We start from the raw sequence: 18,411 nt of genomic DNA on the forward strand, positions 1-18,411 counted from the left end.
GTTTGTACCAAGATTTTTTATTGTGCCCTCTAGTGAAAACTAAAAACAGATGGATAAGTTTAAATAGAGATCTGTTAATTATTTCACTGGCAACAATGTGTCATGTTATTTCCTAATCTTTCCTTGTATATTCACATTCACAGCTGAGTTAAAATATGGAAAGGATTACTTAAAGTGATAGTACTTTAAAACTTCAACAGTTTCTTTATTCATCTCTGAAGGTTCTTCTGGGCAAAGCCCTCTACTAGTTGCTTTAAGTGGAAATCAAACTGGACAACTGAACTTTACAAGCAAAATGAATCTGCTATATCTTCGCTGGTCAACTGATCATGCAACCAGCAAGAAGGGATTCAAGATCCGTTACTCAGGTAACTATTAATGGTTTCCATTAAATTATATTTTGTGATTACATATAGCTTGTGGTTCCGAAACTGGTGTCACCAGCAAAATTTTGGGTTTTTTGATCATGGGTCAGTCTACATGACACCAGGCCTGCTGGCAACAGACAAGGTACACCTATCTGAAAGGGGGAAAAGGATCTTTGCACAGGAGCTAGCAGGGCTTATTGAAAGAGCTTTAAACTAGATTTGAAGGGGGAAAGGGATAAAATCAGGCTAGCTAGATATAAGCCTGGGGGCAGCATGCCAATGTTTGAGGGCAGTGTGCTAGCGAGGTCCTTCAGTCTGTTCCACGATGTGCTGAGCACACTGGAGCACATTTGAAATGTCTTTACACTAATATGCACTGCATGAGGAATAAGCAAGAGGAGCTAGAAGCTTTGACCTAGTCCCAGAGCTACAAACTCACTGGCATAAGCAAAACCTGGTGGGATGAGTCCTGGGGTGCCGTGATGGATGGTTATAGGCTCTTCAGGAGGGATTGGCAGGGCAGATGAGGTGGGGGGGTGGCACTGTATGTGAGGGAGGGGTTGGATTGTATGGTGCTCACAGTTGGCGACGACACGGTTGACAGCATCTGAGTAAGGATGAAGGGGAAAGCAAATAAAGTGGATGTTGTTGTGGGACTCTACTATCAGCCACTCAGCCAGGACAACACCACTGATGAATTATTCTACAAGCAATTAAGGAATATCTCTAGATCAACTGCCCTTGACCTTATGGGTGATTTTAACTTCCCAGGCATTAACTGGGAATATCATACAGCAGACACAAACAGGTCCAGGAAATTTCTGAAGCATGTTGAAGAAGCATGTTGAAGATAGATAACTTCTTGATGCAGGTACTCAGGGAGTCTACTAGGAAAGGTGCCCTCCTAGATTTGTTTTTGACAGAGAGGGACTCATGGGTGAAGTGGTGATTGGTGGCTGTCTTGGTCATGGTGACCATGAAGTAGTTGAGTTTCAAATCATTGGCGACAGGAGAAAAACTGCCAGCAAATCTTCAACCCTGCATATGGGGAGAGCAGACTTTGGGCTGCTGAATGAGCAGTTAGTAAGGTCCCCTGGGAATCTGCTTTTGAAGGTATTGAGGCCTGTGAATGCTGGTCACTTTTTAAGAGCCATCTTTTAAGAGCACAGGAGCAGGCAATTCCAAAGTGTCAGAAGTCAAGGAAGTAGGGCAGAAAGACAGCTTGGCTCTCTCCGTTATTTTTCAATGGTCTTGGGTGTCTGGAGAGGTCCCAGTTGACTGGAAGCTGGCAAATATTGTCCCAGTTTTCAAGAAGGGAAAGAAGGAAGACCCTGGTGATTACAGGCCTGTCAGTCTCACTTCAGTGCCTGGTAAAATTACGGAGGAGGTTATTCTGGGAGTTATTGAAAAACACTTGAGAGACAATGCAGTCATTGGTCATAGACAGCATGGGTTCACAAGGGAAAAGTCCAGGTTAACCAACTCAATTTCCTTTTATGACAAGGTCACCCATCTAGTTGACCGAGGGAAGCTGGTAGATGTGGTGGTTTTGGATTTTAGGAAAGCTTTTAATACTGTCTCTCACAGTATCCTTCTGGATAAACTGTCCAGCACACAGCTAGACAAGTCCGTTATACATTGAGTGAGCAATTGGCTGGCGGGTCAGGCTCAAAGGGTTATAGTAAGTGGTGTTACATCAGGCTGGTGGCCAGTAACCAGTGGGGCTCCAAAAGGCTCAATTTTGGGGCCAGTGTTCCTTAATATTTTTATAATTGATCTGGACACAGGAATCAAATACACATTAAGTAAGTTTGCTGATGATACTAAACTAGGAGGAGCTGTGGACTCCCTCGAGGGTAGAGAGGCCTTACAGAGACATCTGGATAGACTAGAGAGCTGGGCAACTACCAAACATATGAAATTTAACAAGAGCAAATGCAGGATTCTCTATGTGATATGGGGTAATCCTGGTTATACATACAAACTGGGGACGAGAGGCTGGAGAGCAGCCCTGTGGAAAGAGATCTGGGGGTTTGGGTTGATGGCAAGTTGAGTATGAGTCAACAGTGTGTGCTGGCAGCCAAAAGGGCCAACTGTGTCCTGGGGTGCATCAAGCACAGCATAGCTAGCTGGTCAAGGGAGGTGACTGTCCCACTCGACAATGCACTGGTGCGGCCCCATCTCAAGTACTGTGTGCAGTTTTGGGTGCCTCAATATAGGAAAGACCTGGACTATTAGAGTGTGTTCAGAGGAGGGCGACCAGGATGGTGAAAGGTCTGGAGGGCAAGACTTACAAGGAGTGGCTGAGGTCACTTGGTTTGTTCAGCTTGGAGAAGAGAAGGCTGAGGGGTGACCTCATCGCAGTCTACAGCTTCTTCAAGGGGGACAGCAGAGGGGGAGGTGTTGATCTCCTCTCTCTGGTGATCAGCAACAGGACATGAGGAAATGGAGTGAAGCTGCATCAGGGGAAGTTCAGATTGGACATTAGGAAAAGGTTCTTCACTGAGGGAGTGACCAGAGGATCACTGAAACAGGCTCCCCAGGGAAGTGGTAATAGTACCACGCCTGTCAGAGTTCAAGGAGCATCTGGACGATGCTCTTAGTCATATGGTTTAGTTTTAGGCAGTCCTGTGAGAAGCAGGGAGTTGGACTCAATGATCCTTATGTGTCCCTTCCACCTTGAGATATTCTATGATACTATTTAGCATCAAATTAGGACTTGTAATATAATGTCTGTTTCTCTGAAGAAAGTAATTTATTATAATGTACATTTTGTGGATGTGTAATCATTCTATTGAAAATTCAAGGTAAGCACAGGACTGGGACTCTCCGTTTTTTTCCCAGTTTGCTAAAGATCTCCAGATTAAAAGTTCTCCAATTAATACTGCTCTCTACAACCTGCTATCTTGTCTTACCAGATCTGGAGTAAGGCCTTTGAAATGTAGTGGGAGGGATAGCTCTTATATTTACACAGATGTACTCAAGAGTGAAAATTTTTGATCCTGAAATGGTATGCGGTACTCCAACTGCAATTCAGTACACACTGACTAGGTTTACAATTTCCTTGGGTTTCAGTTCACAACTCATTACTATGCTTTTCTTCATGTACAAATAAATGGAAAACCGGGGCGGGGGAAATCCTTCACTTCTTCAACAGACTGCATATGAATCTGGTGTTGTGGTGATATGAAAATATGTAAATAATCTATCTAAATAGTGTTAAAAATTATGTCCCTTATTAAGGAAAAATATCGGTTACCAGTACTGAAATACTGGATTATACTCTATATGTAGACATATTGACCCATACTCTGTTTGCAATCTATTTAAGATGTTTTCACACATATCTTTTCAGACACATTGCTCCTAAAAGACTTGGCTTAGGGATCATTTATGTGATGTAAATAGTGAGAGAGAGGTGTTAATTACTGTCTGTTGTTAACATTTGCTTTTCCTGTGTTTGGACTTGATAAGCAATGGAAAGGTTGTGTGTGTTAATTTTGGTACCTAATAACTGTCAATATAAATTAAGTAGAGAAAGGAATACTAAGAATGTTGTAGAAGACTGTTTTATCAAGCACCAGGTATCTCCCATTTCATTATGCTAAATGCCATTTAGGGAGATGGTTTTCACAGAGCTCACTGCTTTCCTGTACCATCCATGCACTGGCTAGCTAATGTCTGGAAAGTTTCTCTTGTTACTGAAACAGAAGATCAGGGCTCAGAGCATGATAATTAACATTGTCTTGGGGACTTAAGAACTATGAGCAGAACTGTGAGCAGTCAGGAAAAAAAAAAACAAACAGTAAAAGCATTATCTCCACCTTGCAAGCAGCCTTCGGAGTATTACTACAGACAAACTAAAACTGAGGAACAGGGGTAGGGGGAGTTGTTTTCAAGCATACTGGAGGTTCATTTAGTTTTTCATAGGGAAAAGGCAATTGCAGACCTAATAAATGGATTGAGAGTGTGGAAGAAGGAACAAAGAGAATCTGTCACGTGATAACCCTCAGATGTGTGGCAGTGAAGGGAGTGGGCCTTCTGTCATGAATTTAAATTGAGGAAGTAATATCAGGGTTGCAAGAATAGACTGCATGTAAAGGATTTATTTTGTAAATATCTAATTATTAAGGAGACTGATTTTTGAGGAATGAGAAATTATTTTACACCTTTGCATGTACACAAAACATATTTTGCAGTAGTGAAGAAGTGGTCTGTCTAATTGCTAGGCTCAATTCATCAATTATTATGGCACTAGCTGCAACTAATAATAAAATTGGGGGACTGGAGAGAGATATGCAATCTTTATGGCTATGTTTTAGGAACAAACAACTGTTTTGCTTTTTCCGCTTCACTAACAGTCAGTGCCTGCATTTTTCTCTAAACTTCTGTACATTTTACATGAGATTCAATGGGAATAATCAGCATGAAAGAAGAGTAACAGTGAGCGGTAGCATAAACAATTGGATTTGAATCTTAATGAGGGAAAGCAACATCATGAAAGTAGGAAAAATACAAGATTCCAAAAAGGCTATTGATAACATGGCAGCTGTGACTGAGCCAGCAGGCTTCCTCATAATGAAGACCTTATTGAAATGAATTACAGCCCTCCCACAGCCCTCCCCTTCTCCAGCTATGCCTGTGCACAAAATTTTGCAAATTGTAGTTTTGTCACAACTAGATTTCATTTGTAGATACAAATTTTCTTTGCTTTTAAAAAGTGCTAGAAGCTTTCAGAGGAATACTTAATATTGCCTTTAGCATACGAGCTTGCTTGTGTAAGCTATTTGTCTAATGTTACTTGTATGTTTTCTATCCGTTGGTTTAAGGCTTTTTGCTAAATATTAGTAGAAAAGAGCTATAGCATTACAGCAGAGGGGTATTCTTTTAAGGACCTTGAACATTACAGAGGCACTAGCATAATTTTAATCTAAATAGTAAATTTCCCAACTGCACTAACACCTAGATATTAAATGATATCTTCCTTAATCTAGTGAGTATCTGTATAGCATAGTGAAACTAGGAGGGGAAGCGTCAGTTAAAATTTCTTGCAACTCTAGGGAAGTAATGCCTTTTTTCTTTGAAAGGTATGTAGTATGGTAGAATCACTAAAATGGATGCCAAAAATATAAGGAAAATGTATTGCATGCTGAAATACTTTTTTTTTTTTTTTTTAATGCTTGCTTGTTGTTTTGTAGTGCTTGAACTTGACTTCCTGGTGCAGTTGGGTTCCACCAAAACTATGCAGTTTATTACAAATGGGGAAGATCTGTGAGTGCAGAAAATGGAACTTGCTGAGCCCAGGCTAGGAAACTCACTCTGTAAGACATGAAACCTTGACATTGCTTTGAAAGATACCTGCAGAACCTGCTTCTTGGCTTTATTTTCCCTCAATAATTTATAAGCCTGCATGCACATTCCTACCCAAGCAAGCTAGCATAAAAGCATAACAAAGAAGAGGTGGATAATTTTTTTTTTTTAAGTAGTGGTGGAAGGAATGAAAGTGCACTACAGTACTTGGTACACCCACTGGAGGCACAGTGGTTTGAGAAGCAGAGGGGTATCTAGTTTGCTACTTTGCAAGTTCACATTGCCTCTATAACATTTACAGTCTTTTGTTTATATTTTAGTCATTCAAGAGTAAATAAGGCAAGTGGTTACTTGCCTAATTTGTGATTGGCTGCCAGTAGAACTCTGTGAGTGTGTGTGTATATATGTATATATATATATATAAAACTCCACCCTAGATCTCTGTTTTACTTTTATTCTACTCTTGTAACCTCATCTGTTATTACAAGAAGCTTAATTCTTCACCTTTCTTTTCATCTTATTTTTAAGCTTTGTACCTGTGAAACAACTGTTCCTGTTTCCTCTCTATTTCAAGTTAAAAGAAAAAGCTATTGATTGGTTTGGTTTTGTCTTTACATTTTTCAGTAGCTGGTTAGAAGTGACAAGGGAATTGTATGAAGAAGGTAATCAGACTCTTTATAATTTTTTCTTCTGTGGTTCCTAAACTTTTAGATGGTGATTTGCTGTAGTAAATACAGCAGGAAAGTCACACAATGGAGGTTTATACAGTACTTTGAATCAAGAGCAATATAAACAGGATCATTTATAAATGTTGAACCATCAGTAAGAACATCTGTACTATAAATAGCAGGTTATTTAGTCAGATATTTAATTTTTGAAGAGGCAGACATTCACAATTATATTGCTAAAAAGGGAAGAAGCCTTTGCAAATTTATTTTGCTGTTTTCATACTGTTTGCATGTCAGATTTAAAGATAAACTGCAAAAGAAAAAGAATGGCAGCCCAACTCTTTTTTTTTACTTGGTTGAGTATTGTTCTCTTTTTTTGATTCTATACATTTTAAAGTGAAAAATAACACATGGAATGGATGGTCCGTTAATTAAGGAACTGCTTTAGTATTCTGAAGAGGTATGTTTAGTTTTCATGTGTGACCTTACCTAATCACTTAAGCCAGTGTCTGATTTCTTATCTATAAAGTGAGAATGTCTAAAGTGAGAATGATAGTAAACCTCTGCCTCACTGGATATTTCAAGAACAGCAGCACAAAGGACGTAAGATCCCCTGGTAGCATGGTGATGACAACAAGTAAGTATCCAAAAGGGAAAGTTGGAAGGAAGCAATGGACTAAGCTGTGACTTTTTTTCTGGCAATAAAAAGTCTAGCACGTAAGCTAAACAAAGGCAACATGGGATTTGAAGGAAGGCTTTTTGTTTATTTATAATTTCAATCATAGGACAGTGTTTCAGTGAATAGTTGTAAGTATCTTTTTCATATAAGTTTTTGGACTATTGATCAAAGATACTGCTGGGAAATTAAGTCCTTTGCTAAGATAAATTCTTAGAGAAAATGTCATATTATTCATTACAAAATCATCTGGGGGGTTTGGACATCCAGTTTCAAAGAATTTTAATTTGGAACCAAGAATTATTTAATTGAGCTTCCCTTAGACAGAGTGCTTCAAACAGCTTTGAAAAATCTCAGCATAAATGTTTAAATGTTCCAGCTCTTAAGAGAATATGCTTTGTGAAAGGAAGAATATGGTCCTGCAAATGCAAAATCAGTGTTTATCTGTGTTGCTGTCCACACATCAGTTGACTAGTGATATGTGATTTAGCCAGGCAGTTATTACCCTGTTGGTCTTCAGTTGCAAGTGACAAATGGATGTTGTGATTAAAAGTGAGCTGAAAATGTTCAGTATGTTGCCTTGCAAACAACACTGATGTTTAAGAGGCCTTGAAAGAATGTGGAATGTATGTCACTTGGAAAAGTAAATCAAATCTGTAAATGTAAGGCTCCTCCAGGTCACTGGAATGGCTTCATAGAAGTTTATCACATTTTGTGGTAAAACATTGTCATTCCTACATGAGAGCACTCCTGTGTCATTGCACGTATAACAGCTAAGCCTCATGAAGTTCCAGGACAGATCCCCTCAGAAACTGACTGGGAGAAAAACAGCATTTTATCCCAGTGGTTCTTGATACAAGGCTGCAACATTTTATGAGCACTCCGTAGAGATTCTGCTTAAGCCCAGAATTTTCACTCACCTGACAGTGGCTGCAGTTTTCAGTCTGACATTCTTCAAGCATTTATTTACCCTCCAGATCTTCAGACATTTTTTATTTATTGGCTTGTCTGTGATTCTTCAGTTAATGTGTCAGTTCCTGATCCTAGAAGATGTTGTATATGCTTCTTCCTGGACTCTGAAGGGAGTTCAGTTAAAAGAACAGATTAAAAATTACTAAATTGTAGATTAAGAAGGGAATTGTATGGATTCTTATCAATATTCCTTCACTGTCTCAACAAGTGTTAGAGTCTTCAATAAGATTTTTCAGAGTTGTGAAATTAAAATCCATCTTCAGAATTTTAAATAATTTGCTCAAATGCTTTCCTTCTTTTCATGCTATGTAGAGCTTAGACATAATAAATTGTTTGAGTATCAGCCTTTTCTATTCATATTTCACTGCCTTTGCAGCACAAAATACTATGTGTTTTGGTAGGGCTTTTCAATAGATGAGGACTACAGGTGCTGCTTGCCTGCAGCGTTGTTGTTGGCTTCTGACATACTAACTGCCTACTGCCGCTACTTTAAAATGTTGTCATTAATAAACATAAGTTATCCAAACATTCATATCACAAAATGAAGTACTCAGAAACTGGAATGAGCTTGTTTGGTGTCATACTTTTAAATGTCAATTACAGAAGTGTTGAGTGCATACTGCTGCAACTGAAGTCAGTGTGGATTGTGTTTGAACATATAACACTAGGCTGGAAAAATCAGATCATAGTTATGGAAATAGTAAAAATTTTAGTATTTTTAATTTCTTCTTTGTATTTGAAGTGTTTATCTGTAAAATGGGGATAGTATCAATGATTCTTGCTTTAATGTATTTTTGTGAAAATAAGTTAGTTAATATTCATGTAATACCCAGTTAACACATGGACAGTCATTATAAAAAACCCCCACACAAATTATATCTTGAAACAGTGTCTGAGTAATTTGAAGCTAATAAGTCCTGGAAACTAATCTTAAACAATTAGAATTTTTTTTTTTTAAAAAGGTATATATACTGAAAGAAGAAGTTTGTTCCCTGTATCCTTTAAAGTAGACATCCTATCCAACACCAGAGTATGATCATAACGTTACAGACTGTATAATACTGACATGCATATGTATAAATTAACTGAAATTTGTATGTAGACTTAAATTCCATCATTTCCTAACTGCTGAATTCTTTTCAGCCTAATGATGTTCTTGGGTTTTTTTGTTGTTGATACATTGTTTTCAATTATTTTCTAAGTACCTAATAAGGTTCATGAGAAAGCAAACAGAAAATCCTGGGTATTCTGCCACGGGGGGCTATGATGGTAAACATCGTTTTACCAGCCATACTTAAAATTGTACATCTACACAGATATCTTTTGCAACCAGAGTAGCAGATTTCCTCCAATTTTTGGTGAGCTCAATGAAAAAAATGAACATTATTATGGGTTTACAAGATACTGTTAACAGTCATGGAATGATAAAGCTTGGTAATCTGTGGGCACAGCCTCTTTCCGTTATGTGGGATCCTTTCTGTGCTGCCCTCTGTTGAACTACTCATTGTACTTCAAGGAATTAACCTCTCACCTCTCAGGTACTCACCATACCTAGTTTGTCCCAATCCTCACACTCATTCTGGTCAAAATGCCTCTGCCAAGCCAGTCTAGCTGTGCTCCCCAACCTTTCTGTCTCATCTCCATCCTTGTTCCACCCCTCCCTACAAATCACAGTCTACTTTTAGTGCTTCTCTAGTAGACAATATAAGATAGGTCTTTATCCAGCTCTTGTCAATCTTTGTCTCCCTTCTAGCTTCCCATCTTAATTTCCCTTGCTTCCTTTTTACAATGTCTCCCCTAATTCACTGTCCTTCTCCTTCCTTACTTCAGTCCATGATCTTCTCCTTCTCTGTCTCTCCCTACTCAATTCCAATTGATTTTATATGTTTTTCTTGCCAGTTTCTTTCCCTGAATCATACATATGTTTTCCTTGCATCACATTTCATTCTGAACATAATCTCAGTCTCCAATACATCCATCCTTTTGATGCCACTTCTAATAGCACACCAAGTCTTTCTCTTTCTCTCATTTCTATCACTGGCTCTTAGCCTCCAGTCCCTCCCTTCCTACTTCTTGTCTCATTGCATAATCTGTCATGCCTGTTCTTCCCCTGGGCTCTTAAACTCAGTACTTTTGTGTCAAATATTCTTTTTCTCCTTTCTCCGGTCATTGCCTTCCTACCCAGTCAAACACAGCTCATAGCTTTCTTTTCATACTTGAACCTCTACCTTTAACTTTCACAAGGTCAGATGACCACAGAGCTTTACCAAAACATCTCAGTTCCCAGATCTCCTCTTGTCAATTCCCTCCAGCCTCATGCAGCTGCTGCCACTCACTCAGTGAGACACTTGGGATGGCAGGAAAAGTAAGCAGTAGTAACAATAAGTTGCAGTGATGGTTGAAAGCAGCAGGTATAAAGGAGTCATCAAGGTACCTGGGGAAGGAGAATATGGATTTCTATAGGAGATTTGCAGTAATAGCCATTAGGACTTAAGTATATTTGCCAAAGTGTTGAAGTAAATGCTGAGTGATATTGCTGTTTTGTGTTCCTCTTATTTTCTTGTATTAATTTCTTCTTCTTAGTTCAAAAGATTTTTTTGCTTGATTTTTTTCTGAACACCACTTAGTTCACTGGAGAGCTTAAACTATGCCTTTGGGCTCTGGGCATTGTTAAGTGTTACAAGATAAGCAACAATTATGACTGATAGTTTTCTCCTGTGGCCCCCAGTGAAATTTTCAGTATTTCAGCATCATTCTGTGTAATTCGGCAGCCTGAATGTCCCATATTTCATGTTGTTTTAAAGCTGATCTCTTTGGAGGTTCATATATACTATATATTGTTAAATTTAACCACAACTAAAAAAATGGCAGTAAGTTCCTTGGTAATCAGAACACAAAGTACAACCTGTGATGCTCAAGATCTTTTTATGGGTAAAAACTCCACGCTTTATATGACTAGCCAAGAATTTACTGTTAGTATAACTGAAATGTTAGCATTTTAATAAAAGAATTACTAGTCCAGATTAAATGGTTATAGGAAAAATAGAAAAAAAAAGAAGAACAAATAAAAGCTTCTATAAAGAAAAACAGTATGGTTAGAATTGTTATACACACACTTCCCATTATCTAACCTTTTCCCTGGTGCTCCAGTCATGCTTCCATTGCTCCTTAGGAACTCAAGACCAATGGCTTCAGTTTGATGTTTGTATGTTGGGGGAGATACTGTAGGTCATCAGCAGCTAGAGTCCTTCAACAGGAAGAGTGTGATATTGATGATTTCTTCCTTACTCTAGGATCCACTTAGGATTATTTTTGTTTGCTGGCACATTTTTGCACCCTTCTGTTGGTCAAGTTTAAGTTACATATGATTCTACTACATATAGTCCATTTTACATGTAGTTACTCTTTCTTTGCTCTTTTACTGAAGCCTGAAAACCATTTTTGCTCAGCTCTGAGTTATAATTTTTTTAACTGACCACTGGTGAGTTGTGTATAGCTTTAGACAGAGCAGAGGTTGTCACCCTCCTATCGTACTATGCCCATACTCCTCTACACTGTATCCTGTGTCCCCACCTCTCAAGGCCTCTGCTGTTATACCAGGCCTGTGTTTGTCTACACATCACCATGCTAGAGTCCTAAATATCTTATTCTACACAGAATAATTACTTGTTACAAGTACCTATATAGAGCTATGATTGTATCAAAAAAAAAATGATAACAGAAAATTACAAACATAATTCAGAAGTAAAACAAATTAGGCATACCAACCTGACCAGAAGAAAAAAAAAAAAAACAACTGTTAAAGCTGCAGACAGATCAAAAAATGTTGAGACAACACAAACCTGACAAACCTTGGTCTTGAGGACTTGCAAACTCAGTATAAAGTCTGTGACCTGTTACTACCAAAGGCGATACTGTATTACTAGGCTACAGGGTTACATATCATATGGCAAATATTTTCTGTTTAGATTTGCAGTACTGAGGAGATCAAGTTGAAGTTTTGTCTGAATGGCATATTATGTTTAGGACTCACCTGCTATTCTTAAGGTCTCCTAGGGAATTTAAAAATAAATAGTGCTTAAGAGGTTACTGAAGATGACTTCAGTGGTCTTAACCACTGCTCTTTTGGTCTTAACCAGCTTGTGTTGCAATAAAAGTATCATTTTTAATTCAATAGGTTGTAAAGAAAATTAAAGCCATGTTTATTATCCTTCTTTAAATGTCAAATCCCCTTTTAAATTTAAAGAGTATTTCAGTAATTTAATTCATTCAGTTAGGCATGTAACTGAATGTCACTGTGCTTATAAGGGATACAGAACATGACCTCAAACATTTGTTTTACTAGACCACCCTAGCTTATTGATTTTCATCCTGTTTTTGGTGGTTTTTTTTTTTTTCAAATAACCCCCGAAGTGAAAGAATGTATAAAAATGACATTTGAAGTAGAAATAACGCTTAATTGAGAACCATAATTCTTTAACAGAATCTCAACAGATGCCAACATTTTTCAGCATCTTTAATGGAGGACCTAGTTTTACTGCTTTTGTTGGGTGGCATTTCTTAGAAATACCAACTTTGATATACTGAATCTAAATCTAGACATTTAAAGGAAGCATCTCAGTTAAGAGTCCAATCAGCTCTATGATTTCTCCATAGTCAGTGAACAGAAACATCCATCTTTAGGTGGTAATTGATATCATAGGTGCACCTTAGGGTGATGACATATACATACAAACAAAAAAAAATAGAGCACTAGACATTGAAAGCTGAAAGAAGGAAATCAGGGATGTGTGCAAGAAACAAATAATATGAAAAATATTTATAGATGTAAACCAAATTCTGTAATTATGCTCTTGTGAAATAAAACCCCAATTTCTACTGGATAATTGTCTATAGAAAATTATATGAACATCACAGTATGCCTAAGTCCTTGGTACCGACGTTTAATTATCAGTGGAGTTCAACACTGTCTTTCCTGTGAAGAATGTTCATAGGCTTGTTTCTGTGGTGGATGTTCAGCTGGGTTTATTTTCTGCAAGCCATGGTCCTACCATGCTGCTTCTGAAAAGATACTAACCTCAGTAAGCTTGACATGGTGCACTGCTGCAAATACACAGTGACTTGTACATCAATATGGAGTCAAGGTATTTTTTTCACATTGCTTTTATCCAGTGATAAATGATTGCATGCAACAAACAGATTTGTGTTAGATTCCACATGTATGTCAAACTATCGTGTACCTTTGCCTGACCTGGATCCTGCCTGGGTAATCATACTCCATCCTTATGTACAGGCATTGCAAACTTGTTTTAAAAAAACCCTGGTCTTTATTACTCACTTTTTGACACAATTATAAATTTTGTACTTTTTTTAACTTCCTTAGCACATACCTAAACATTTCATCTCTACGTCACAGGTTCTTGAGGACCATTCTGGCCAGGAAAACCTCTCTGTGAACAGTATTCGTAGTAGTAGTAGTAGTGATTAAGGTTTAGCAAGGTTTATTTTCATTTCAAAACTTAGATTTAAACAGGTGCATTCTGTCTTACTTCAGATATAGTGTAAATTCAACATTCAAGAAGTTGCACTCACCTAAGTTACATTCTTTTGCTAAAAAATTAATACAATTGTCATGTAATATCCTTGGGGGAACATGTACATAAAAAAATTACATAAATCTTAATCTGAAAAAGAATGCATCTGATGAATCAGTCTATTGTACTTTGTCATGTAAATTTTTAACATATTTGGCAAAAAGTTTAATTTTTGACTTAGATGTCTAAATGCATTGGATTTTTTTAATAAAACTGTTCATAATTAGTTTTGTATATTCTGTAGCTCAAAGAACAGTTTTATATTTATAGATTTATCAAATTTATAGTAGACTAAGTGTGAGTGAATTTACTGAACGATCTATATGTTTCCTGAATGCAGCTTCCTCATGTACAATAACATAAACTGTTTTGTGATTATAAACTATGTTTTTGAGCTTCATGATATTTCTGCATAAGAAGCCTGAATCCTCACTGGGCATTCCAAAAGTAATGTAAAGGATTCTGTACTAATTTTAATGGTATTCAGAGTTTGCACATGTCATAAATAATGTGAACTTTGTAAATTAAGTGTGTTTTATGTGTTTTTAATAATGTCCCTTTTTTTGGCATTTAGCTCCCTATTGCAGCTTAAACCCTATCTTGAGGAACGGTGGAATTGTAAATAAAACAGGTGGTCCTGCTGGAAGTAAAGTTCGCTATTACTGCAAACCTGGGTATAGAATGATCGGTCACAATAATGCGACATGTAGGCGTCACCAAAATGGCATGTATCAGTGGGATTCTCCTGTGCCAATCTGCCAAGGTAATATAATGTTTTCTTGCTGAGTATGCTTCTATAATTTAATTCAAAGAATATTTTACAAAGCAAAGACACAGCATTGTCAATATTGCTGTATGCCAAAAGACACATTGACATCGTGAGTTTATCCAAATACATATTGAATTGTGTAATGTGTGCAGAGCTGAAATATTAAATAGAAGATTAATGCAGTCAAATATAGGCCAAAGGAAAAATGTTTCCAGTACTTTTTATTTAGTAAAATACATATCTCTAAACAGTCCACAGCTCCTAGTATTATTGTATTACAGAACGTTTTCTAAAAATAGGGTAGTTTTCAGACATTAATTTGATTATTTTAGGAAACCACTTTATAAGCAGTGCTTTAAAGACATAATTTGTAACTTCTGTTTTTTTTGTGTATCCTGGAGTTAACCAGGGTCTACTTTAGCTTGTTCCAGATATCTGTTAAGAGTAGTTACTATTTGCCAAATGTTTATAATTTTCTCTGTATGAAAAGCCACACACAAACTACAGAGGAGTAACGTAAAGTAGCGCTAAGCAGTTAAACATGGTTGGCTTTAGTTAAAAATGCTTTTTCACACACTGTTCAGTAAACAGTTAGTGGAGACTAAGGAGTTGTATGTCAGATAAGATCAGGAATGTGGGCAAGAGGAGAAAGACTGCAAATTCTATATGGCCTACTCTAACATGCTTTCATTTGTGTGTCCTTGTAGTCTGCTTTGTTTATATGGAGAAATGGTAGTAACGTCCATATTTAAGACTTGTTGGAACTTCTTTGATTAAAAACTCTCTTTAGTTGTTCTTAACTTTGAAGACATTAACAGCAGTGCTTCATGTCTTCTTCAAAGACAAGTATTTTGCTTAGGGTTCTATCAAGGATGATTCAGCTATTTCTAAAAACAGCATAAGATGGAAGTTCTATTTTGCCCCTTAAAAATAAAAAAAAGGTCAACTGAGATTCGGCATAGTGCTTGCTTACTCTTTTGTTGAGGGTGTGTTATTTGAAAGAAAAATAGAAAGCTGTAGAAATTTGACCACAGTTGAAGAGCTTGAAGGAGTACAGTTCACATCTTTTATACAGAGTGATTTGATACCTAAATATTTCTTCAGGATGAGCATTTTCATGCCGAGATGGCCCATGTGGCTACCCCCCTACCAGTCCAGGGAGAAGCTCAGGCTGCCAGTGTGCCACAAGCAGGTTCTGTAGATCTGTGCTTCCAGACTCCAGGATGTATTCTAATCCCATATGCCGTAATGTGTTATGACATATGATGCTGTTTGACCTTCCTGAAGGTGTGAGAAATTCTGAATAATGAGGAGAACAGTTCTTTGAACAATTTAGGAAAAAAAGTCCCCAGATTTAAGGGCAGAATGGAATAATTCACAGAAAGTGGGAGGAAAAACGTGCAGATATATGCAGGACTTGACATGAGGTTCCAGGACTTGATTGTGGATAACCAGGGGACAAAGAGTCCCAGAAAGTAATAAATTCTGAACAAAAATTAAGCAGACTCATGAAAGTCATAAAATACTTCTGACACCGTGTCTATCCTTGCTATTTTATCACTATGTGCGAGAAATAGCTGTGAAATTTTAGCAATGCAGCGTGTTAGCAAGTACATTTTTTCTTTAATTTTAAGCCATATTTATAATTTCAGCAATATATGTGGCTGTGGGTACGTAGATTTCTGCTAGCAGTAGGGGGAAAAAAGATTTGGGAGATAGGGAATTAGTTTAAACTTTACTAGAAATTTTGTATTAATGTAGGATTCCTCAATTTTAACTTTTTCAATTTTTAACTCAATTTTCAACTTTTACAACTCTGACACCATTATTTCATTTTGTATGTCTGGATGAAGCATATATTTTTCAATAAACTCTTAAATGGAAAGTATGTTTCTAAATTTATTAAGTATCTGTTATCAAAATACAGCATTTTCTTTGAAAATTAATTAAAATTATGCATTTGGTCCAGCTCATGGACTTCAGTATAGGATGTTTCCAAATAAAAATGCCTTTGATTAAGTCTGAAATTTCTGTAAAACCGGTTGTGCAGGGTTACATTTGTAATTAATAACTTGACTGTGTCAGAATTAATGTTTTAAATCAAATTTGATTGCATTATAAAAGAGAGGAGTTCTTTTTTGCATATTTAATATAACAATATCAATTTTAATATGAACACATCTCTAATATGGGTTAATCTGGTAGGGTCAGAAGATATTTTTCAATTCCAGTCTTATCAAGTGCAGATGCATGTAATAATGTCCTGGACAATATATGAAGAACTTGGCTCCTATCAAGGAAATTAGAAGTTATTGTTATTGCTTTTATGTCATTTGCAAAGGAAAAAGAGAAACACGAGTCATGCTACATTCAAAATTTTTATAAGCAGAGAAAACAGCAGTTCTTATACAATAGCAGTAGATAGCCACTGAGAGGAAATAGTATAGGCCCCAGTAATTATCCTGGCAACTATATATGTATGTCATCTTAGCCATTGCTTAGCTGATGTCCAGATCCCCATGCTGGAGGAGAGTAGGAAAAGAAGGCTGAGGCTCAGAGATGAATAGATGATAAGAGAAAACAAGAGAAAAGCTTGGCAAGAGCAGTGAGAATCAAAAACTGAAAGCAAGAAAGAATTGTCAGGGTCAATATGGATCACTATGGAGCTGTGGGTTTGCAGATATCTGGAGATTGAAACATGGTGGCAGCAGGAGTGTAACAGAGTGGCTGTGCTCCTCTGAGAGCGCAAATATCCCTCTTTATCCCACCTGTTCTTCATATAGAGGTCTCAGCCTTTGGCATTGTTCTTTCCAATTTTCTCATACTCATTCTTAAAAGAGTTAAAAATAATTTTAAAGAGTTAAAAATAATTTAAAAATAAAACACATTGCTGCTCTTCAGTGTTTGAGGTACTCTCTAGTAGGTTTGTAAAAGAAAACTGGAGGTGCCTACTTTAAGGAAGAAGTTCTCTTGTCTGGATAATAGGTACTTGGAAAGGCTCAAAACCTAAGAAAGAATCATGATAAAAATATAGCTGATGCCAACATTTCCTGCTTAAAATCCTGATTCTAGGTTGCTGTTGTCACTATTGATTTCTCTGTGCTTGCTGAAGCGGATAGAACCACATTGCTGAGCTAGAGATCCTTGCACTTTTTGCTGTGCTGAATGAAGGTTATTCCAGGACCATAACTGGATTCCACATCTGCCCTGAGGTAGAAGACTGATCAAATTTTTTTTAGGGAACTGGCTTGAAAACATCCATTTGCAGTTTGCGCAAGAGCCATCAGTCTGGGACCACCAAAGTGCTTCTTCATAAAATTAGCTGTTCTTTGTGTTTGAGCATGGAATTAAAATCAGGCCTTTTACCTTTTTGATAAATATTATTATGCAAAAAATGTCCCTCTTAGCACCCAGTCTTAATATAAAAATGTGAGGTAGGTAGCACAGTTTAGGAGTTCCAAATCCCAGTTTCCTCTTATAACGTATTCTAAACCTGTAATCATATTTCAAAATATACAACAGTAAGAGAAGTATAGTACTTTAGACTAAAAAAACAGAAGTTTGAGGGGGAACCTGGTGACAATCTTCTAATATACTGAAAGTAGCTCCAAAGAAAAATGAAATAATTATCTATGTCCTTTCTAGATAGAGGAATTACAGTGAAGTTTACTTCAACAACATCTTAAGTTAGACTTTTTTTTCTTCTTCTTTTCTCAGAGGAGCTAGTGAAACACTACAATAGCTTGCCTGTGGAGAATGTAGAATTTTCATCATTGGAGGTCTTTCAGGAACAAATTAGATGAACTTTGGTCAAGTATAATTTTGGCTTATGATAGGTGAATAAACTAGATGACTAGATGACCATTCATGACCCTTTTTTACACCCACAGACCTAGACCACATGCCCCTGTTTTCAGTTTCTTTGTTATTTCTGTATGTATCCAAGTCTGAGAATTAGGATTTCTGTGGCATGGCTCTCCCCGATGTTTCTGGTTGGATATCATAGAGACAAGCCACTCAGCATGTTTTTTGATATGAATCCCACTTTCAGGGA

General features: G+C 37.1%; 1 protein-coding gene across 1 annotated transcript in view; it reads left to right on the forward strand.

Moving 5' to 3' along the window:
* The window catches only part of CSMD1 (CUB and Sushi multiple domains 1), a gene marked incomplete at both ends in the record, with an annotated part of 1,257,610 nt that overhangs the window by 1,144,388 nt on the left and 94,811 nt on the right, over positions 1-18,411 (forward strand). Inside the window, 2 exons of the mRNA XM_082305706.1 lie at positions 222-368; positions 14,163-14,351. Coding sequence (XP_082161832.1) covers positions 222-368; positions 14,163-14,351 — 336 coding nt within the window. The remainder of the gene's footprint in view (positions 1-221; positions 369-14,162; positions 14,352-18,411) is intronic.

Source organism: Platalea leucorodia, assembly GCF_965183815.1.
Source record: "Platalea leucorodia genome assembly, chromosome: 3".
Lineage (NCBI taxonomy): Eukaryota > Metazoa > Chordata > Aves > Pelecaniformes > Threskiornithidae > Platalea > Platalea leucorodia.